Source organism: Andrographis paniculata, unplaced genomic scaffold (assembly GCF_009805555.1).
Source record: "Andrographis paniculata isolate CXL003 unplaced genomic scaffold, ASM980555v1 Contig62END, whole genome shotgun sequence".
NCBI lineage: Eukaryota > Viridiplantae > Streptophyta > Magnoliopsida > Lamiales > Acanthaceae > Andrographis > Andrographis paniculata.
The window spans coordinates 7,403,204-7,426,908 of record NW_026137598.1 but is presented as its reverse complement, the minus strand read 5'-3'; the positions used below and the strand labels follow the sequence as shown (position 1 = coordinate 7,426,908).

At 33.2% G+C, this 23,705-nt stretch overlaps 3 protein-coding genes across 7 annotated transcripts; 1 reads left to right on the top strand and 2 right to left on the bottom strand.

The window, feature by feature from the left end:
• Positions 1-361: 361 nt before the first annotated feature.
• LOC127260987 (protein CHROMATIN REMODELING 19) lies at positions 362-6,104 on the bottom strand. Of its 3 annotated transcripts, XM_051289095.1 has the most exons (13): positions 5,300-6,104; positions 4,980-5,097; positions 4,528-4,568; positions 4,186-4,436; positions 3,903-4,083; positions 2,968-3,153; positions 2,697-2,861; positions 2,446-2,604; positions 1,811-1,888; positions 1,560-1,696; positions 931-1,149; positions 638-822; positions 362-559 (listed from the first exon to the last, which is right to left on the bottom strand). In XM_051289095.1, exons 1-12 carry the CDS (start codon positions 5,858-5,860, stop codon positions 660-662), a joined length of 2,259 nt encoding a protein of 752 aa, XP_051145052.1. In that variant the 5' UTR covers positions 5,861-6,104; the 3' UTR covers positions 362-559; positions 638-659. The 3 variants fall into 3 exon arrangements, with proteins under 3 accessions (XP_051145052.1, XP_051145051.1, XP_051145053.1); XM_051289094.1 differs by having other exon boundaries at positions 362-822; XM_051289096.1 differs by lacking the exons at positions 362-559; positions 638-822 and having other exon boundaries at positions 996-1,142.
• Positions 6,105-6,416: 312 nt separating this feature from the next.
• On the bottom strand, positions 6,417-10,460 carry LOC127260986 (uncharacterized protein At2g02148). Of its 3 annotated transcripts, none has more exons than XM_051289093.1 (8): positions 10,081-10,460; positions 9,347-9,470; positions 8,922-9,266; positions 8,345-8,507; positions 7,956-8,079; positions 7,800-7,865; positions 6,917-7,171; positions 6,417-6,786 (listed from the first exon to the last, which is right to left on the bottom strand). In XM_051289093.1, exons 1-8 carry the CDS (start codon positions 10,228-10,230, stop codon positions 6,685-6,687), a joined length of 1,329 nt encoding a protein of 442 aa, XP_051145050.1. In that variant the 5' UTR covers positions 10,231-10,460; the 3' UTR covers positions 6,417-6,684. The 3 variants fall into 3 exon arrangements, with proteins under 3 accessions (XP_051145050.1, XP_051145048.1, XP_051145049.1); XM_051289091.1 differs by having other exon boundaries at positions 10,075-10,459; XM_051289092.1 differs by having other exon boundaries at positions 6,417-6,783; positions 10,075-10,458.
• Positions 10,461-17,652: 7,192 nt separating this feature from the next.
• LOC127260985 (protein indeterminate-domain 4, chloroplastic-like) lies at positions 17,653-22,707 on the top strand. The gene is made up of 4 exons (XM_051289090.1): positions 17,653-18,519; positions 18,596-18,995; positions 20,914-21,440; positions 21,947-22,707. Exons 1-4 carry the CDS (start codon positions 18,336-18,338, stop codon positions 22,570-22,572), a joined length of 1,737 nt encoding a protein of 578 aa, XP_051145047.1. The 5' UTR covers positions 17,653-18,335; the 3' UTR covers positions 22,573-22,707.
• Positions 22,708-23,705: the final 998 nt, after the last annotated feature.

The window sequence follows — 23,705 nt, the reverse complement described above, 5'->3', positions numbered from 1 at the left end:
TTATTATAAAAATAGCTAATAAAAAGTGTATTTTTCTATCTAAAATTTTTAAGTTTTACATATATATATATAAACATAAAGGCGGAGCTAAATTGTAATAATAAAGGGTGTGTTTTTCTATCTAAAATTACGATTTAAAATTTGTATTTTTCATTTTTTTTCACAAAACCTACTTGTCCGGATCTTTTTGGTGTGTTCCTTCAACGTGCAGGCAATTGCGAATCGGTGCCTCTGGCTGAGAGGTGTTTTCTATTGTTTGATTCAATTTTTTGTATGTTTTAGGAAGGATTGATTAATTGGGTTGGCTGTAGCAACTGTCTAAACGGCAATAAAACACACACGCACACACCTGGATTTGAACTCAAGGCAGAACTAGAGACGTCCAAAATTAGAACACACAATTTTACAGTCACGAGCGGTTCCTACCCCGTGACATTTAATTTGAAACCACTGAATAAGTTACCTACCATAGCAGTAGCTGTGGTTAGAATATATATCTTTTTCGAAGGCTGTGTGTGTGCGTGAGAGAGAGAGAGTTTGCTTCTCCAACCCGAATCAACTACAACAGATAAATGATACAGTAGTGAAGTAGGATTTAGGCCAATTCACCAAATAGGGGCAACCAATCAAAATGTACCTGCTTAGCATTAGCATCAGCGCTAGCGCAGCAACAATGACGATAATATCTCAGCCATGGTCTTATCACCCATCTCACCTTCATTATCCACTTCTATTCCCGATTCCAGAACTGCAGCATCCAATATTAGCTTCCTTTTAGCAATCTCATATATGTTCTCGTCAACGCTATCTTTTGTCACCAGCCTGTAAAACATAGCAAATGTTAGCATCCGCTAAAGGAAGTTTGGACAAAAATGGCTTTGGGGAAAAACAAACCAACTGCAAAATTACAATCTTTAATTGAATAGTTACCTGTAAACGGTAACAGGCTTGGTCTGCCCAATACGATGGCAGCGATCTTCAGCCTGACGATCAATCTGTGGATTAAAATCCATGTCATGAATGATAACAGTGTCAGCTCCAGTCAAGTTCAGACCCTGTCCTCCAGCTCTTGTGGACAGCAAACATGCAAATATTGAAGTGTCCTTGTTGAAGGTATCCACAATGGTCTGTCTCTCGGTCACCTGTGTACTGACAACAATACACATAAAAATGACAATCTCTATAATTGTATTGTTGTGGTATTTTTATTGGAATTCAAAATCTATTTGTAACCACATTTACCCACATCCTCCATTCTAATCATATAAAGCAAAGCCATAAATTTTCAAATATGTGAATGGGGCAATTACTGTTCTTGTGAAGCAGATTCCCAACACACCTCTTCAATTGAGATTTTAATATAATGAATGAACTGACTATTCATTTCAGAAATTGCAATAATTCTTAATACATGATAAACCAAAACAAAATCTATATAGACCTCTAAACACTGATGTTACTCTTCTTCATTCTCAAATAGTTAATATATTCCCAAAGAGCATTTTTGTATTGTCAATAACTAAAACATATTGAAATTCTTGGAAAAGAGTAAAATCTACCTTCCATCAAGGCGTCTATAAGTTACACCAATAACATCCAAAGCCCACTCCAATATATCAAGCATTGAAGTCCATTGGCTAAAAATTAGAGCACGACTACCAGACCGGTTTAGTGCAGGGAGAAGTTCAGCCAATGCCTACAAATGCAATGCAAACAATAAAAATTATTGCCGGTAAAATAAGATGAAAATCACTAATTGACAATTGTAATGTAATACATAAAAATAAAATAAAGGACAACAAAAATTTACCTGACATTTTCCTGAAAACATAACATGCTCATCAGTAAGAATTCCTTTCATACCAGTCTCTCCGTAGTAAAGCAGAAGCTGTATCAGTCAGTAGTGAACCTCAATCTTTATATCACATGTGGCAGCCCAGAAATAGCGAATAACGATTAAGATAGAAACAGATGATTACAGATTGTGCTTAGTCTACTGCACAAGCTGGCTGGTGCATCCAATATCATGCCTTGAGGCTAGAAGATACTAGAGAGCGGGCTGTGCATAATACTAAGAATTGCAGAGCATTCAAAGAAAAGCTACATGTGCTAAAAAGTGTTGTACATGAAAAGATTCTAAACATTGTGGAACCTCCAAGTATGTATGTACAGGACTTCCACCTAATTGTAACAATCAAGTTTTAATCGAGAAATCCAGGTTGCAAATTATGGATAAGTGAATAAATTTCCTAAACCCGTGGATAAAATTATAAATAAACTAATTTTTTAGAAAAAAAAGGCCTTTAATCAATCTTGCACCAAAACTGGCTGCACTGATCACATAAACCATTTTGGGTGCAGAAAATGATGCAGGTTGGAGTGGCAACACACACCATTTCAGTCTTACCATGCCAGAATGGTATGGGATGGAGCTGACTTAATTACCTTATGAATGGAGAAGTCATTATAGCCCTTGAGCTCTTCGATCACACGTTCTAGAGTACACTCAAAGCCAAATACACCTTTTGGATGTAACATTTTAGCAAACCGAACAATATCATTATCTGTATAGACTCGTCTCACCAGTAACGGATGATTTGCAATCTGAAAATATAACATAAAGATTCTGTAAGAAACTACTATAGTTGAGCATTGAACAGCTTCAGCAAACTAAAATAGAAAAGTAGTTTTAGTACCTTCCGAAACTCGAGAAAATAATTAGAAATTTGCCGTCGAGGGAGTGTTTTAGTCACACTATTTGAACCGGAAGACTTGATGCGAGCCTGAGATACAGCCCGATAATTCTCTATGGCTTCTTTATAAGCATCTTCTTGTTGTTTTTCCATGTGCACATACTTAATCTATATAATAGCAACGTCCATTTCAGATTTTGCAGGTTTATTACAGGAATTTAAACTAAAAATATAACCATGTAAGAAGCAAAAAGTGGTAGGAAGTACTCAGTACCTTTTGCATCTTTGGAACAAGCTGCTGCATTACATCTAATTTCACCCGTCTAAGAATGAATGGCCCTAAAATGGACTTCATTCTAGAGATTAAGTCTTTATCTTCGGCATTCAACAACTTCTTCAAGTCAACGTTTCCAGTTTCAAATAGATCAGGCATTATAAACTCCAACATTGACCACAGCTCCTGCAAATTACACAAATAAACAAAATAACATAAACTCAGCAGTAGATATATAAAAGATAAATATTAAACTTAAATCGTCATGGTGTCAGTACCAATGTCATGTAAGTTGCAGCTAGAGAGCACAGATCAGCTTTTTCATAAAAATGCAACAGAAATTAGTTTCTGCAAACCGAATTATTACAACACATCATATTACATGTTCCTTCCAGTTGTCTCGCAAAAGGTACAAAGATAGAATCGTAATTCTTCTTAACAATATGGCAAAGCCATATTTCACCATTAACTCATGTAAATTACTATGATTAGCAAGAAAAGAACTGACTTCATGAAAACAAAGTGCTTGGGGCTGCTCAGCTAATCAACGAAATCAACCGCCTCAATAACAAAGCTACTAACAGTTGTAGGTGTTTCCTGCTCATGACTATATGAGAGCACCATGATACAAAGTACATTCACATATAACATTTACTTAAAGATGAAATCATGAAAACAAGGAAATCTTCATGATACTAATTTAAAATTTCAATCACCACAAGTCCTATGTTATTCACCCTAATAAATGCTTGGAAGCTACTGGAAAAAAATTCAGAAACTACCTTTCTATGTCATTTCATTATTAAGGCTCATTTAAAGAATTAAGCATCTGCATATCTAGAGAAATCCAACATCAAATAAAAAGGGGAATGATCGTATCTGGGCACACACCTAAATGTTGGCATACGATAAATAATAGATTGCATCTCGCTTACATGCAAATCATTTTGCATCGGTGTCCCTGTGAGCATCAGACGTTGCTTTGCATTTCTTGCTACTGACATCAGATTTTTCCACCTGTAACTGTTCTTGTCCTTCAAAGCATGAGCTTCATCCATTAGCACACAACTCCATTTCCACTGCCTGAGAATTTTGCGATCCTCCTTCTGCTGGAGACTGAAGAATAATTTCCAAACTTGAGAATTATAAGGAAACTGTTGAGGAGTTAATTGAGAACTATAATATAAAACTCCAAATTCAATTTTAAAAACTAAAAACCTGTGACGTTCAAAAATTGAATAGCAAACAAGAATAACATCAGCTGGAGGTGGCCGCCCAGACTTTGCACGAGAGCTCAACTCTTTTGAATAAGCTGTTCGTGTGGAACCATGATATTGAAGCACCGTGAACATTGGGCACCATCTTTTAAGCTCTCTTTCCCAGTTCTCCAAAACAGAAGCAGGACATACTATTAAATGAGGACCAGGGTCATCTTCCAAATGCTTCAACAGGGTCAGATATGTTATGGCCTGAAATACAAGATTCAATATATTAAAACGAACTAAAAGTTGGGATAGTTTTGTTGTACAACTTAGTTGAATAGAACAGCATACAAATTACCTGGACTGTCTTGCCAAGACCCATCTCATCAGCCAATATAGCTGCAAGAAAAATATATTGTTTCAGTTTTGCCACCAAACAAGCTAGAAGCAAGGCTAACACTCCTTACACCGCCTACACTAAGGTAGCACATATCCCTGATTCACAAAAGCATCTGGATTCCAAATGAATAATAGGCATCAGAGCATGTAGACTTCACAACAACAGAACCCCAAAAGCAAGTCCACCAACCGGGCAATCGTGGAAACTAACCATACTTGAGCATCATTGTCAAAAGGACGAAAATGGAAAACAAGCCCGCTGATAACTATCCTACTTGCTAGAATTTGAAACCAAGAAATACCTAACCTAATTTCCACTTGTAGTAACAAACAGTATCAAATCATCAATTATTATGACAGGAAGAACACGAAAATTAAAACTTCGGTACTGGTAGTGGAAAAAATCATTACCTCCACCAATCTTCTTTCTATATAAAAGCAGAAGAAAATTGACTCCAATAAGCTGGTATGGCTTCAGCAATGGCTGAAATTCCGAATCTTCTACTCCACAAGCTTCATTTACATCATCCTGCATTTAAATTCAAATGGTTCGAGTTCTCAGTTTCATTTTATCTTTCCTTGATTTTAATGAAGTAAATAGATACATACACAAGCGCACGTCTCGTTTCTATGTTCGAGAAACAAATCGTTCATATTCTTTTCCAGTACACATGCCTTTGGAATTTGAAAAATAAAAAATAAAAAATTCCAGAACAGTGACGCATTAGTACCTGGTTAACAATTCTTGCACCGGAGGATCCCATCTCCACCTCCGAGTACCTGTCACAAACTGTCGTACTCGAACCATACAACTCCCGCTTCAATTCGGCCGAAATTTTCTCACACTTTCGGAGAGCCTTCTTAACAACATCGTCTTCCTCCTCCTTGTGGTGATTCTTCTCTTCCTCCGGAAACCAATCCTCGCCGTCGCTAAATTCGCCCCCCAATTGACCGCGATAATCGTCGTCGTCGTCGTCGTCGGCGATCACAAATCGATTTCCGCGAGTAACCATGGCAGGAGTCTTTCTCACCTCCATATCCACATCCTCGTCCTCCAAATCCTCAAATTCATTCGCGTTTCCCGCATCTCCATACTCTCCGGAAGGCGAGCTCTCGATTACTTCAATGGTATTTGAAGCGCCGCCCTTGGCGTGGGTTTTAGAAAAAGAGAAGGACTCGATGGGAGGCGGAGAAGGGTTCCGAGACTTGAGGACGCGCGAGGGGTTGAAGGAATCAGAGTGAACCGACCATTCATCCTCCGATAACTCGATGAAATCTCTGTCCCTCTTCATTTCGATTTCAATCAACAGCGCCGAGCAGACCAGAACGAAGCGGGAGGTAAAGGAAGGACAGCAGAATCTGAGCGCGGAGGCGGAGGCGGAGGCGGAGGTCGGAAGCGTATCTGCGAGGCGACTGAGGCGCGGCGCGGCGCGGCGCCAACCCAATTTCTTAAATCGTCACAAAACAATTCACACGATTTTAGAACACTCCCTCGCGCGACTTTTACTTCGATTCCCTCGCCGCAAATGAAAAATCATATGTTTAACTTTAAGCCCTAATATAACATACTGTTATCGGCCCATAAAGTCGTGTGGATTAAGGTCCGCTTTATATTCCTACCGGCCCATTAAATATAATATTTATTGTATTAATTTATTATTTATTTAATAAAGTCGTTGTATTAAATTAAAATATGCATTTAATTTCCAAAATTGCATGCACGAGACACAGCCTCAGTCCAAAACTTATAAGCTTCTAATTATACAAATGTGTTACAAATAAAATATCTTAAATACTTTTTTTAAAAAATAAATAATTAACCAATTGATCGACATACTATTTCTTAGTCTTTTGCAACCATTTATTTCATATATTATGTTTAATTCCAATTCATTACACGAAATGTTTCAACTATGAAAGTAAAAATTACAATACCCTGAGATACATTTCATGTACAAAAGCGTTGAGGATATCGATATATAAGGCCATCAATCATTTATCAAAAATGGCCATTTATCATACCTCACATGATAATGTTCTATGAATTTTACAGACATGATATATATATTTCAAGAAATGTACAAAGAGTATGAGAAATGGCGACGTACAAGGGCAGTCATGTCCCGAATCGCTTGGTGCCGCATTCCGAGCAGAACTTGGAGGTTTCCCTCGGATAAGGAACTCCACATTCATCACAGAACTTTGCAGGGCTCGACTGCTGACAAAAAATCAGAAGAACTACTAAGAGTATGGCTTGAGAAAAGAAATCTTCGATGAAATGAAGTGGCAGTAACAAGAATAATTGGTAAGCCTGTGATGGCAAATGACGAGAGCGAACAGAAACTGACCATTACGTGCAGGCGCCCTCCAACGTGACCAAGTGACTGTAAACAAGCGATGTGTTGGGCAATAGCAGAGGGCTGCTGGTTGTGACCGATTTCAGGCAATGGAGGGGGAGTGACGCACTGTTGATTATGCATAAACTGAGCTGGATGTGGACTTTGATTCATATGATGGGAATGGCCCTGGTGAAGACGATGGAATTGAGCCTGACTGGCTAGTGCTTGCATGTGTTGTTGTTTTGACGGAGTCTGCTCGGTATTCTGGAATCAAATAACCATACAATAATGATAAATAAACCAATGTAAACATAAATAATGGCACAATCCCTTCGAATACTTCGGATTCCATACTGCATTCAGAAGCTTTACATCATTTAAAATCATAACAAGAAAACAGTTTTTCAGTGACATACTTCCAGCAGGTGTGCATAAACACATAGCTAGGTGATCCTAGATCATTCTTCTTGAAGCATAGTCCGGTTCTTTTCATAAAGACTTTCAAGTAAAACATTGATCGTAAATCATGGATGGGCAGCTGCAGGATTATGAATAGCATCCCATTTCATAGGGTTTAAAATTTGTTAGATGACCACTACATCTAGACCACCTCGATTTAATACAACTAAACTAAGCAAAGACTATGCATGTCTAAAACCCAAGCTTAATTTATAACACAATCTACTGAAATATATAAACTTCTGAAACAAGCAGGGAAGACCTTGAGCTAATGACAGTACTACTGTAGGCACTGAAATGCGTCAGTAAAAATATATTTATTCAAGTGAATTGAAACACCTTCAGAAAACGAAATTGATAAAGCATATGCAATCAAAATATTTTAGATATAGAAAGAACACTATCTTATTGCAAACAAAAAGAAAAGTCTCACTTCATTCACCGGGTGATAGCCTTGAGATGTAGCCATTGAAGACGAGTTTTCTGGACTAGGGAATGCCTAAAATAGGTCGAGAATCTAATTAGATTTACTTTTGAGGTATGGGGGATGAAAACCAGTACTGCAGATTACAAATTCTTATAAGCTTACGGGCAGTGCAGGCATGCTGGAAACAGAGTTCGATATCGCACGCCTGTACTTGTGCCTTGGAGCATAATATTTGTAGTCTCTAGAAGATACAGCAACTTCAGTCCGTCCAGTAAGTCTTTTAAACCTTATATCAAATAGAATAATAAACAGATTGAGAACATTAATACTTTCAAGCATTCATCACAGACTTTTAAATGATTTTTCTGGCTGCTGCTAATGTGAATTTAGAGAGTGGATGTTTCATGAGTAACCGAGAAGAAATTTCAAATTATATATTTACTGAAAATGTAAATATGAAGAAGGTAAATTTTTCTAAAAGTGAGACCAGGTTAAGAGCCCAATTTTAACCTAAAGATAAAATTCTAAGGCTAAAATGGTCCGTAACATACCACTCCGCATCATCTATACCAACTTTGGTTGGCTTCTCGAAAATAGATAAGCCATTTACCACCACAAAACGAACACGCTTTTCCTCTTGTATAACTAACTCAGGAAACTTTGATCTTGTTTCAAAAGAAGTTGCTAGCTCCCTTCTTTTAAATATACAAGAACCTACATGAAGAACATTAACATGAGAAATATCCAAAAAGATCAACGACATAAAAATTCTCTGAATACAAAGCGATAGAAGCCAATCCCAGAAACATCATTAGACAGTCCCGTAGCAGGGGTGATTAGAAAAAGGGCAAAGAACCAAAATCTGCATCAGTGATATAATTACAGAAAAACCTTTACTTATCTTTTTTCATATGCAGAGAGCAAAATGTGAGCCAGAGGAGGGGAGGAAACTGAAGGTGGTAAAAACTTTAATATACAATTTACTACATAAAGACGTAGTTTAGCAAGCATGCAGGTAAGTAATTCAATAGATGAGCAAAACGTGAAACATAGCTTGAATGATTTCACATTCATAACTACAAGGCCTGATTAAATGATGCTCTATCAAGGGAAACATATCATAATTACCTTTCCTAGGAAATTTTTTTGCAAGCTTTCTGTACAAACCCCCAGAAGCTTCAAGGGACACACCAATGGTCTTTTCACGGACGCCACTTATTGATGCTAACCTAGCATTAACTTCACCCACTAACGTTTCATACAAGTTAGCAACATACATCAATGGCAAAGCATAGCGTGCATCCCCTTCATACCGAATCTCTCCTGACTTCCTCTTGCTTGAGTTATCTTGGGGTGCTTGCTGCACCATGTATTCGGCATCAAAATCCGCCATTTCAATTACATGCGGCTCAATGAAATGATCAATGATGATGTCTATTAATCTTGCTCTGGCCGTTTCAATTGGTGAGACATCTGTACAAGCATGTAGTTACTCAGAGTTAGATTATCTCAACTGTAACAACAATTCAATACTTACAATTGTATAATCTCACCATCAATTGTCAAAATAGGATATGGACCGCTTGAAGACCCGTTATTCTCAAGACTGCTTCTATCATCCTCCACACCCATACTGTGAAGTGGCAAGGAGCTTTCATAGGATTCATGCATGCAGTCCTACAAGGTTTAAAGAACTCAGCTCAACAATTTTATTTTATTTACCAAGGAAAACAATCATACGGGAATTTTTAATAGAGCAAGATTTTTTTCAACAGAGAATCTCATAATTGTATAAGGATTGCAATGATGAATCTTCATCTCCTATATCAATCACGTGATCAGATAACAATCAGAAAAACATCTACCGAAGTCATTCATGGTATTCTAGGCCATAGGAAGGAATTTTTGAACTTCTATCCACAACCCTAAACCCCGTTTCATCCCCAATTGAATCATTAGTTATATGTTAATTAATTTTTGGTTAATTATTTGGTAAACACCTGAAATTTTAGTATCCCAAATGTCATTTTCAATTCCCAATCACAAGATCAATCGATTTGTTCTTATGCTCAAAACCAAGCTCACAAAAAAAAAAAAAAAGATTCCTTCAGGACAGAATAAGTTTAAAACTCCATCAGTTTAAGGAAACAGCAAACAAATCGAATAATCGCAAGAATAATGCTAGAAGCCAAGTGAATTCCAATTACGGCATGCGAATCTGTGTTGAAACATTTCAAGAAGAGTAAAAAGAACTAGATTGGAGCAGCAAATTCAAACTAACACTGACAACAGCAGAGGAGCGATCATCGTTATCATCGGCGACGTCATCGGCGACGGGGTCAGGAACATCTTCTCCGTCGTTTAGAGAGCTGCCAAGGTAGGAATTGTCAGCGGCGGGTGGTAGAGTGTAGTGGTCCACCGGAACTCTGCTCCCCATTTGGCGCTCGCTAAAACCCTAACAGAGCGAAGGCCAGCAGCGAAAAGAGAGGGGATTTTGAAGAGGGAAAATCTCAACGGCTATACAGACGCCTCCTCCTGTTTGTCTCCGAAGCAGATTCCGAGCCTGCCATCGATGATACAGAATCACAGACCTTCCTTGCCGGCCTACCTGACGCTGCCCTGGAGAAGAGAAACTTCCGCATGCACCCAGTGCACTGCACCACTCTTAAACTAATTACAATTTTACAACTACAAATTGGGCCACCAAATATAGATTGATGAGAAATCAGTCCAACACACTTCTAATTTAAAGTGTTCTATTCAACCCGACTTTTAAAAGTATTATTTAAAAAATATAATATATAATAAAATATATAAAAGTACAAAAAATATTATTTATAAAATAATTTCACGTTTCATATTTTACAATAAAATCTTCAAAATTATAAATACTAAGCAAATACATTATTTATTATTTATTTATCATACAATACTATTATATAGTTTAGTGTTTACCCTTTTACTTTTACTAATATTTCAATATAATACTAATATTTTTAAAATTTTAATGAAAAAAGCAAATAGATAGATAAAATATGAGAAGGATGGAATATTTTTTTTTAATATATTATAGAGTAAACTTAAATTTAAAGAATACTTATTATATATTTATTTATATAAATCAACCTATGCTATAAAAATAATTATTTAATATAATATTTTAAATAAAATTTATATTAATATGATCAAAAATAATATTAATACTTTGAATAATGAAAAAAAATGTGTGGAAAATAACAAACCCCATGATTTTCTATTATAGTATGGTTCAAACTAAATACATGAAATAACAATATAGTAATGATAATGGTAAAAGGTTCTTCAAAAATCAGTACTTAATACAATGGGATGTTTTTAAAAATTTACTATCTAAATTGTAAATTGTTTTATATTTAATTATAGTATCAATACTATCCCTAGTTGCTTAAAATTATTACCATGTATTATGAATTTTTAGATAAATAAATATTGAATTATAATGGAATGAAAAATTACAAGTCTTGGTGTGTAAATTTTTTTTTTAGTTAAAATTTAAAATTTCGAGGTAAGAATGAATACTGTTGAATATTTGTCTCACATTAAATGCGTGGGATCTCTCCAAATATATAAAGGTGAAGGGTCACTCCACCTATCACCAATTGGTTTTAGATTGGATGTCGGGATTCCTTCTTAACATAATTTCAGAGCCATGGTGCCCGGATCCCTTCTTAACAGAAACATAGGCAACATTATAAATGCAAAATGAGTATGAAATAAAAATAAAGTCGAAAAAACAAAAAACAAAATACAACAACAAAAGTACATTAAAACAATATTCTCTAGCCTGATCTAAGATATACTATTAATTTGAGAATATTTTTTTTAATATAGAAATTTGACAATTTTCCTTTATATTATATAATGTGCATAGATATCCAATAATGGAAGGTAAAAAGAAAACTTGGAAAATTAATTTGTTTTGTAATGAAAATTTGGAAGAAAAAGAAATTTCTTATAAACAACCTCCCAACTTTCATATCTTATTATTATTATTATTATTTTTTTTTAAAATAATGTACTAAATATAGGTTTAATTTCTTTATTGATTATCTATTTTTCCCAATTACCTTCAATCAGACCAATACCAAACATACTTATTACATATAATAATTTGACCAAATGAAAATAAAAATATATTTAATGGAATTATCCTATTTTAAGGTTGTTGTTAATCTATTTCAAATAAAGAACATTTACAATTTACTTCTATAAATACATTTACTTTAATAAAAACAATATACACATTTTCAACTAACATTATAGTATTATTTATAGATATTTTTAATTAATTAATCAAATTAAGATCTATATATATAAGTTTATTAATATAATATCTAAAAAATAATATTGAGCATCTTAATTTGATTAATTAATTAAAAATATCTATAAATAATATATATATATATATATAGAAGAGGAGGGGTAAGAGGTGTATATACTTTAGGAGGCAATGCACTTGGATTGCCAAGAGACATATGCATGTTTTCTTGATGGAATCCAATGCTTCTTATTATGCATATTTTTTTTCATACAATAATTCACAATATGCATGTATACATTTAAATATCTGCTACTTTATCAATTTATCTACAATTATATTTGTACATTAAACGGGATTTTTTTAATAATAGTCTTATATGTGTAATAATAATATTTCATCCGTCTCATAACAAAGTATCCGTTTTTTCATTTTAGTCCGTATCATAACAAAGTATTCATTTTTTTTTTAGTAACTGTATTATCTACTTGCAACCAGTGGCAGAACTAGAATATTAATAGAGGGGGGGGGGGGGGAATTTTTAAATTTACAAAATAAATTTTTTATTTGTAAAATAATACTATTATCATCCACTTAATAATTTTATATTTATTTTTTTGCATACTAATATTAAATATTAATTATTACATCAAATATAGTCCAAATAATAAAAAAAAAACAATATTTTTTATTAGTAAATATTGATATATTATATTTTGGAAAAAAAAAAACTAATGCACTTTCTTATTAAAAAAAATCAACACTTTGATGTTTTTATTATTTCTTTATTTTTTAAAAATATTTTCTATAGATTATATATATTATTCTTTTAAAAATAGAAAAATTTAATAAAATATGATAAAAGTGGGGTTGGAGTGGAGCAAGGGTGGGCTGCAACCTACCCTTGCCCCTTAATAGGTCCGCCACTACTTACAACTTACAATACATTACACAAATGTCATTATCTTTATATCACACATACTAATAAGGTTATTTTAATCATTTCTACTTTATTCCTACTATATCCCAATATAATACTAATATTTATAAAATTACATGCAAAAAACAAATTGATATTTACTTATGGGACGGAGGGAGTAATAATAATTGTATTTTAGTTATTTAGAATATAGGATATTCTTTTTTATATTTAATTTAAAGCATTTAGTTTACATGTGAGGATCGTGGAACAGCCTACAAACAACGATGACCAGACATGTTGGGATTAGATTTGAGTCAATCGACCGGAGACTTGTACGTAGATTTATACCGCATGTAGACAGTGGAATTTAAAAATTTGAGACTTATGACTCTGATATTATGTCAGATAATTTAAATGATCGTCTAACTTAAAAATTTAAATTATATTTTTATAATCCAATTAAAAGTATCTATGCTATAGTTGAATAAAATTTATAAAGTCTACTGAGATAGAATGGTTAGGTTTATTAATGAGCTAACTACTTCTGCTCATCTCATTTTTTTTAATTTAGCATGTTCATTCAATAAATTTAGATATGTATACGTACATTAGTTGTTACATGTCAGAGTGACGACTTTATTTTTCTTAATACATTCTAAATTTAGAAATGATCGAGCACATAGTAATATATAACATACAATATATAATTCAAATTAAAATAGCATGTGATGTATAAATTATTATATCTATTATGTTTCAAATACACAATTTTTTTAAATAAAAATACATTTTTATTTTTACAAAGCATCGTGTCAAAACTATTTAAACTAAAATATAAAAAAATAAAAAAAATCAAATTGCCAATCAAAACCAAACCAACCCTTAACTTTCCCTAAAAACTTTAACCTATAATTAGATAATAGTATCTGTTTTTTTATTATTTCATTTGTCCCACTTATCATAGTATACACTGTAAATACTAGATTTTTTTAGCAACATAATTAATAAATAATTAAAAAATATATTAGTAAAAATAATTATTATATATAATAAAAATAATTATAAATAAAGTTAAAATAATAATTATTTTTAATTAAAATTAAAAAAATTATAACTTAAAAAATTTAAAATATAATTAAAATGTATAATCTTTAAAAATATATATATAAAAATGGAGAAAGTATAAATCAATTACTATTCTACACATTGTCAATATATTTGAAATATGTGACCCTAAAAAACTTATAAAATTGTTTAGTCAAACGATTTTATAAAGCAATAGTAAATGTGTGTTATATAGATATATATTATATTTAAATGGTATATTCCTATATATTAATCTATAATAATTCTAATTATTTTAAATATAATAGTAGTAAATGTGTGTTATATATATATATATATGTTACATTTAATTGCAATTTAATTAAATTAATAAAGGTGTGGTTGTTGAAATTAAGGAGGGATGTCTTTGTGGAGCGATGTCACTCCTTGCCTTAATTAATTCATTATTTTCTATATCCTATTATTTATTTATTTATTTATAATACAATTCATGTATTATTTTACATATTTTACGAAATTATCATCCAATTACAAGATTATATGCTGATCATGTATTTTTTTTTTTTCAATAAATATATCTTGTATAAAAATGAGAACCATATGTTTAATTTACATGACAAAAAGTTATTTCAATGTTATTCGACTAATAAATAGTTCAAATATTGTGTTACATATAAGTATGATATAATTACAACTTTTGAAAATAAAATATATAATTATTTGGTATTTGTTACCCTTACATGACATTTATTTATTTTTATATAGAACTATTAACTAAGCTAGTTGTGTGATTAATTACCTTCTTTAAATTAAAGATTATATCTTGAAAACCTCAATTATATATATATAATCTTTTTGTAAACAACTTTACTTTTAAGTATAAATAATTAAGAATAAATACCTTTAAAAAAATAAATACTCTTAATTAGTACTCCCTCCGTCTTATAACATACCATGTCCACGTTGCCGTTTCTATCCATCTCACATACCATGTCATTTTCCTTTTTTGAAAAATGATTACACACTTTAATTCCATTTTAAATTTTAATTAAACTAATTAGTTATCTTAATCTTAATTTATAATTATTTATATTATAAAATAATTATTTTCACTAATATATTTTTAATTATCTGCTAATTATATCTCTTCTAAAATATCGTGTATTTATAACTTATCAAGTATTATTTATATAAAAGAAAACTATAGAACTCGCTAAGCAAATACTCACACAATATATTAAAAAATATATATATATTGATTGTGACTCACGCACTCTCACCCATTCCCAATCATCATCATTTATTATTAACAATAATAATTAATTAATTATTACATATAATAGTTATCCACAAGAAAACCAGACACACATATATAAAAATATATATACATACAAGTATTGATAATTAGAGTCAAAGAAAATTCAAAAATGCCTGAACTTTAGCAAGCAGGGGCTCCATGTTTTGGTGTTCAATTTTTGTATCTATATATATATATATATATTCAAAATAAAAAAAGAAAAATCAACAATTTAGAGTTGCTTGCTTGCCATCAAAGCATATTCATATATCATTTATATATATATATGAGTAAAATTTCAATTGAATTTAATAACTTGAAAAATAAGATTGACAAGACAAGTCACACTGTAAATATTAAATAGTATAATCTATATATATACACGTAGTTACTAACAAATTGTATCGAAATTCTTTTTACTGTGAAGGCCGTGACGAAGGTATATTCGTCTGCAAGTCATCGCCAGAATATAGATACACATATTATATATATAATATAAAGAGAGAATATATATAATATAGAGAGAGAGAGTGAGAGAGAGAGAGAGAAAAAGGGGGTCAGGCGGTGGACCCAATCTTGCGCCGCATGGCGACACTCTTAGCTACGTGGCCTTCGACTCCATTCTTCTTCTCTCTCTCTATATATATATACACACACGATGAGTGTATGGATATGTAAATTAGCAATGGAAATGAGTGAGATTAGTTTGCAAATTTGGGAATACGAAGCTCTCTAACCAATTACTAATTTCGTTCCATATATCACGTCTCTTTTGCTGTAGCACGTTAATTTAGAAGATGTATAAATTAGTACTCCTTTCATTCCCCATAATTTGTTCATATTTTTTATTTTCGTCCGTCCCATGTAACTTGTTCTTTCTATTTTTGGATATATAATTATGTATTTTAAATTTTAAATTTTATAATTTTTTTTTAATTTTAATTAAATTATTTACTTATTTTAATTTTAATCTATAATTATTTTTACTAATACACTTTTTAGTTACTTACTAATTATATTTTACCTAAATTCCCTTGTCTACGGTAATATACTCATATTACATGGGATGAAGGAAGTAAATAATTAAGAATATATTAGTAAAAATAATTATATACTCCCTCTTCCTGGTGCAAGGTTGCCGTTTACTTTTTGTATATAGATTTTTGAATATTAGTATTATAATGGATTGTAGTAAAAAAAAACGAAAATACCCCTATTAATGTTTAAAGGCTATTTATTATGTTAGGTAGGTAAATTAGGAAATGATAACCTTATTTTGGGACGGACAAAGAGGGGGTATTAAGATTAAAATAACTAATTAGTCTAATTAAAATTAGAAAAGAATGTGACAAAATAAGTGAGATGAACGAAAATAAAAATATCAACATGCTAAATGGGACGGAGGGAGTATTATATGCATATATATTTTTTAATTAATAAAAGTAATTTGTTTTCTTATTTCTTAAAAAGATAAACTTTTAAAAACTATTCAAATATTTTCAAAAGGTTTTTAGTTTTGAAAATTTTAGATAATAATAAAAAAAAAATTAAGTAATTTATAGGAAACAATTGTTTTGTTCGCCCAACTATATTTTTTAATTACGATTCCTAAAAAATAATAATAAATAATACAAAATATTTTTTTATAAAAAAAAAATTAAAAAAAAAACCAAATATTCATTAAAAGAAAGTCAAAAAACAAAAAAAAAATCAACTTAAAATGATATATTTTATATTTTTAGTACAATTCCTTATACCAGACACAAATAATTAATAAATTTAAAAATGACGAGTGAATAAAGCCCTTATATATATATATATATTTGATAAGATATTTTTTAAAAATTATTATGTAAGCAATGGCAAAAAGTATATTTTTTTAAATATATGGAAATAATTTAGTAATTAGGGTTCTTATATATTTGTTCTAATCAAACCGGTATCTCCAATATATATATATTTTTTAATAAGCAAGTAGGTAGGTAGGGAAGTGTGTGTAAATACATTTACGTTTACAGAATATTATGGTGTGTAGTAACTAGTAACTAGTATAGTCAGTAAGTCAGTCATATTCTGCTCTACTCGCATTTCTTTATTGTTATTGTATTTGTTGCTCTTTTTAATGTGCAGTGGGTGAATTATGTTTTGTTTGTTTCTCTTTGTTTCATTTTTTATTTTTAATTATTTCTAATGCACACCATTAAATTATTATTATCATTAATTCATAATTACAGTAATCAACTCAACTTTCATTATATTAAAAAAAATAAAAAAATGAGGTAGGGATAGTTAAGAGTGGGAGAGGAGGCTGGCTGCAGTGCTGTGCTGTGCTGCTAACTAAGCATCTTTTTCGAAAACTTCATTTCACTGAAAGCTAGAAGAAGAAGAAGAAGAAACCGTCACATCTCCATCTCCATCTCCACCTCCATCCATGGCCACCAGAAGCTAGCTAGCTAGCTAGCACCGCCACTGTCTGAGTCTGACATAACTCAATTCAGCTGCACCACCACCACCATCCATGGCCGCCGCGCCGCTTGCTATTCCTTTAATTTCATCTTCTTCATCGTCTTCCTTTTTCTCTGGTTAATTTATTAATTTCGTCCACCCCCGATTTGAACGGCGTCGTTTCATCAAGCTATCTCCTTATTTAGTTTATAGATACGCAGTTAGGTAGCTGGCGGGCGCACCGACCCAGCAGCTAGCTGCTGATTTCTGGATTATTGCGCTGTAAAATTTAAGGAGCTTTCTTCTACGGTTCAAATTATTTTTCACAGGGTTTCGATCGATTGAAATCTCCTTCCAATTGAGTCGTCCATGGAGCTGGATTGATTAATTCATTCATTCGGAATTGCTTAGGTTGATTATGAATCAAGCTTTTTGAGTTCTCGTCTCGACGAAATTGGAAAAGAGGGTTTTTCGTTTCCGCCTGCAACAAATTCATCATCATCATCATCATCTTCCATGGCAGCTTCTTCCTCGTCGGTGTTTCTAGCAATGAGAGACGAAGCTGTAAATCACGACAATCAGATGAAATCTCTTCAACAACAACAGCAGCAGCAGCAGCAGATTCTTCCACCGCCACCGAATTCCCAGCAATCTTCAAATTCTTCCAACAAGAAACGAAGGAATCTGCCTGGAAATCCAAGCAAGTATCAGAAAACCCTAATTATCAATCCCAAAATTAACAAACGATTAATCTGACTGATGATCATCTACTGCAGATCCAGACGCGGAGGTAATCGCGCTATCCCCCAAGACTCTAATGGCAACCAACAGATTCGTGTGCGAGGTGTGCAACAAAGGGTTCCAAAGAGAGCAAAACCTTCAGCTCCACAGAAGAGGCCACAATCTGCCATGGAAGCTCCGGCAGAAGACCTCGAAAGATCAGGTGAAGCGTAAGGTGTACCTCTGCCCGGAGCCCACCTGCGTCCACCACGACCCCTCCCGAGCCCTCGGCGATCTCACCGGAATCAAAAAGCACTACTCGAGAAAACACGGCGAGAAGAAATACAAGTGCGACAAATGCTCCAAGAAATACGCCGTCCACTCCGACTGGAAAGCTCACTCCAAAACCTGTGGCACTAAGGAGTATCGATGTGACTGTGGAACCCTTTTCTCCAGGTACCTCTCTCTCTCTCTCTCTATATATATATATATATATGTATGTATATATGTTCTTTAACTTTTAGATGATTCATGATCAATCAATGCTTGTCTACGATATCCAATTTGATGCTAAAGTGCCTGTGTACGTGAATTAACATGACTTCTCCAGATTGGGAAATTAGAAATTAGGGCTTTGCTTATTAGGTAGATTCTTGAATTTCTTCTTCTTCATCATCATCTTCTTCTCGATGATCCCAGTTTTAAATTAATCTCAAGTAGAGAGAGAGGGGGATTGAATTAATTAATTAAGAATTAATTAAGAAGATGATGAGTGCAGTTGCAGGCGAGGGAAGGCCGGGCCATGGAGGCACTGGTGATCTTACATAATTTTGTTTGGTTGTTTGGATGTTTGCCTGTCTGAAAAGAAGACACCACGTGAAATCAATTCCTCTCTGGAAAACGCCATGACCTAAAGAGGGGGGGTTGGGTTTTTTGTTTGTTTGGAATCTTTTTCCGTATCTCTCTCTCTCTCTCTCTCTCTCTCTCTCTCTTTCTTTTATTTCTTTTTCACTCTCTCTCTACAATAGTTCTATCTGTCATCGGGACAATCGTCCTTCTGCATATTTAACAGTCACAGTTTCTTTCTTTCTCTTACTACCCCTCTTCTTCTTGTTCTTGTTCTTCCTCTTTCTCTCTCTAATGGCAGCCAGTTCAGTTCACGTGGTACTAACAAACTGCCCATGTAATGAAATTGTCATTAAAGACATACGAGGTTTGTTTTCTTGTGGGAGGGATGGATAGATGTGTTCTTCCTCTGTACTTGCTGCTCCCATCCCTTTTTGTGATAACGTTTTCAGTCTCCTCCCTCCCTCCTTATAATTTCACACACACACACACACACACACACTACCATTATCATACCCCTCTCTCTCTCTCTCTCTCTCCTCTCTCTCACTCTTACTGGTTTCTTGTCTGATGATATTCTCCACGCTGGCACATATGTTTTTGCCAGAAAACTTCTGCACCCAACTCCATATTTTACCATCTGGGACCAATTAGGGCTTTAAAGTTTAAATCTTTGTATTAATTAATTATTAACTAACTTCTCATATATATATATATATATATTTTTAGCAGCAGAAAGTGATTACAGTGCAGTATTATGTAGATTTGCATTTAGGGTTTTAAGAAAAATGATTGATTCTGAAATTGTGTAGTTTATTCCATTCGTACTAAGATTTGATGGTACAAAATTTAACCCTTTTTTCCTCGTTGATGGCGTCTATAATGTTTTGAAAATTTTAATCACTTATAGGTGTCATCCAATATTGTCTTGTACATACACTAGAAAACAAAAAGAAATTTCTTCCTTGCACAAAAATGTTAATTGCTATGTAACTTTTTCTTACTTACGTGTATCTATCTATATACATAAATAGGATTTGAGGTTTTTGTTGCCTGCCTATCCCACTTCAATTTCTTGATCAATGAAGTTTTTAATTGGCATAGGTAATTAGCCCACCTTCAAACTTGGTTTTGTTTGGGAAAATTGAAAAATAATTCTACTAGAATTGCAGAAATTCTTCCACCTAACACCTTCAATTATATGGCTTGTCTTTTTTCCCCTACATTTTCTGCACATTGCTGCAAAAACATATATATATACATATATATATATTCTTTAATTAAAATTATCCTTTCTTTCCTTCCTACCTTCTCTATATTCTATTATTGAATGATTCCCTTGCTCAGTATAACACAACAAAAATGAAATGAATGTTACACATTTCCTTTTTACAATTTTACTATACTTAAATCCAAGAACTAATCAATCACTTGCTTCTTTGATCAACCCTAACATTATTTAGCTATTCTTCATTGAATAATTCATAATTCATAATTCTCACTTGATCATCAAATCAAATTGTTGTAGGCGGGATAGTTTCATCACACACCGGGCTTTCTGCGACGCATTGGCGCAGGAAAGCGCGCGAAACCTCAATGCTCCATTGGGGAGCATCAATGGCAGCCATCATCATCTACTAGGCCTCTCATCACAAACACAAGATCATCATCATCATCATCATCATCATCATCAGGCTTTATCCAGCCATGATTTACTGCAAGTGGGCAGCAGAGCGAGGCCGAGCTCTCACTTCGAAACCCTTTTGAACCAGCAGCCGGGAGGAGGATATCGAGCACCCCAAGATTCTCCGACCCTTTTCCAGCTGCAGGGAAACCATGAAGAAACTTCACATGGACTATTGGCAAACAAGCCACCACTTCATGGACTAATGCAGCTCCCACTACCCCAACTCGGTCAGATCGCCAATGCCAATGCCTCGGCTTCCTCCACTGCCGCCGGCCTATTTAATCTCAGCTTCTTCCCCACCAACACTACCAATGGCGCCGATCCCGGCATTGCTGCCGGGGAAGCTGATTCCACTCTCTTCCCATCAGGTACAAATTAACTTAAATATCCTTTCATATATATATATATATATATATATACGAGGATTGGTTACGGTGTTGATTTGCCTGATTCAACGTGTAGAAACTAAGCAAAATACATATTTTTAAATAATATAGTGTATAGCTTCATATAACACATTATAAATATGAATATGTAACACATGTTTTCAAATAACAGGCCGAAAATATTTAGATTTATGAAATGTGTTATTTGAAAATATTTGGTTGTATTTTCATACTTGTGGCGTCCTTCATGAAGTTATGAACATGTTTTTTTGCAATAAAAATTAATAATAATATGTGTATAATACATGTATTGCTAGCTTATATCTTATATTATATTAACATAAATTAAAAATTAATAATAATATATGTATTGCTAGCTTATATCTTATATTATATTAACATATAAATTATATGTGTATTGTATTGATAAAAAAAAACATTTCTTTTGTTTATTTATTAATTTATTTTTTTGGGATTGTGATGTGTAGGTAATCTGATGGGCATTGCGATCCCTTCACTGTACAGCGCATCACCTCACGGCCTTCAAAACCCTAGCTCCGGCGGTGGCGGTGGCGGCGGGGCGGCGATGTCGGCGACAGCACTTCTCCAGAAGGCAGCACAGATAGGGTCAACAACAAGCAACACGTCGTCTCTCCTCAAGAGTCTGAGCAAGGACAGCCATGGCGGCGGCTTGAATTTTGGAGCTAACAATGGGAGCCAGATGCAGGATCTGATGAACTCCATCAGTTCATCGTCGATATTCACAACTGCATACAGTCAACAGGATCAACAACAGCAGCAGCTGGAGGATTACAGCAGATTCCATGATCACCATCAGAACAACAACAACAACAATAATAATAATACTAAGGTAGGAGGAGGAGGAGGAGGAGGGTTTGATGACGAGAACAATGATCTGAACATTGCAGGAGGAGATGGATATCAAGCTGATGGGAGATTGACGAGGGACTTTCTTGGAGTAGGGGAGATCGTGAGGACTGTCAGAGACCAGAATAACAATGGAGGGGGCATCGACATGGAGGACGCCATGGATATCAATCTGATTTCATCTCAAACTCATGCTGCCTTTGCAAAGGGGAATAATTTCCAGTGAAGATCATACAACAAGACGACGACTAAGAAGAAGAAGGATAATAATATAATCATGATAATTATATATATATATAATGAAATGAAATTAAATTAAATTAAATTAAATTAAATGGATTATTGGGGGAAAGGAAGATAAATCACATCATCACCAGGTATCAGAATTCAATTGCTTCTAATTACCTTTTTATGATCTGCTAAATTGATCAATTTATTGTTTTCTTCTCACCCTATATTTTTTTTGCAGGGGTTCAAAACTTGCTGTAAGAAGATGACTGGTTCATGGTATTTTACATATATATGTATGTATACATGGATATATGAGGAGAGTTGTGAAGGAGGGATTGGAGAATTGAAGTATTTATTTTTAAATTTTGTAGCGTGCCGACTGATTTTGCTTTCATTTGTGATCAACTTTGGAAAAAAATAGACAATCATTTGCATTGCATTTCAGTACATAAATGTTCAAATTAAATATGATGTTACTTAAAATTATATGTTAGCTAGCCTCATTGGCCATTGCATTTGCATTGTGTGGATGAACTAATTAATTAAATTTGATTATTTGATGTATCATTAATTGGCTTAGTTAGGTTGTTCGATTTAAATTAATTAGTATTGCACATACTCATAGCACATAAAAAATGTATGTTTTATAAAGGTATTATTATACTTTTTAGTGCTGCCGGATTATATATATATATGTATGAAAAGGATATTGCAATGCTCGTAAAAGTTAAATGACATTGTACGGAATACAACTATGAAACAAATATTTTTTATAAATTTTGTCTTCGGAGTAAATTAAATATGTTGGGAGAATATTGATCGAATCATACACACCTATGGAAGAAATTACATATTAAAATGAATCCAAAAGTCAATCAAAGATCAAATATTTTAATACGTGAAGTTAAGCCTCACATAATTTATAAACCTTCAACTCCGACGATCCCATCTACACAGCATTTTTGTCCAATATTCTCAACTACTTGTTCAACATTTTAACAACTATTTGTCCTACACAACAAACCTTAATAAAGACTTAGTCGCCGAGCGAGCGAGCGCGCGCACACACATATACATATATATATATAAAACATCGATATCACACGTGAAACAAAGTCTACCAACATC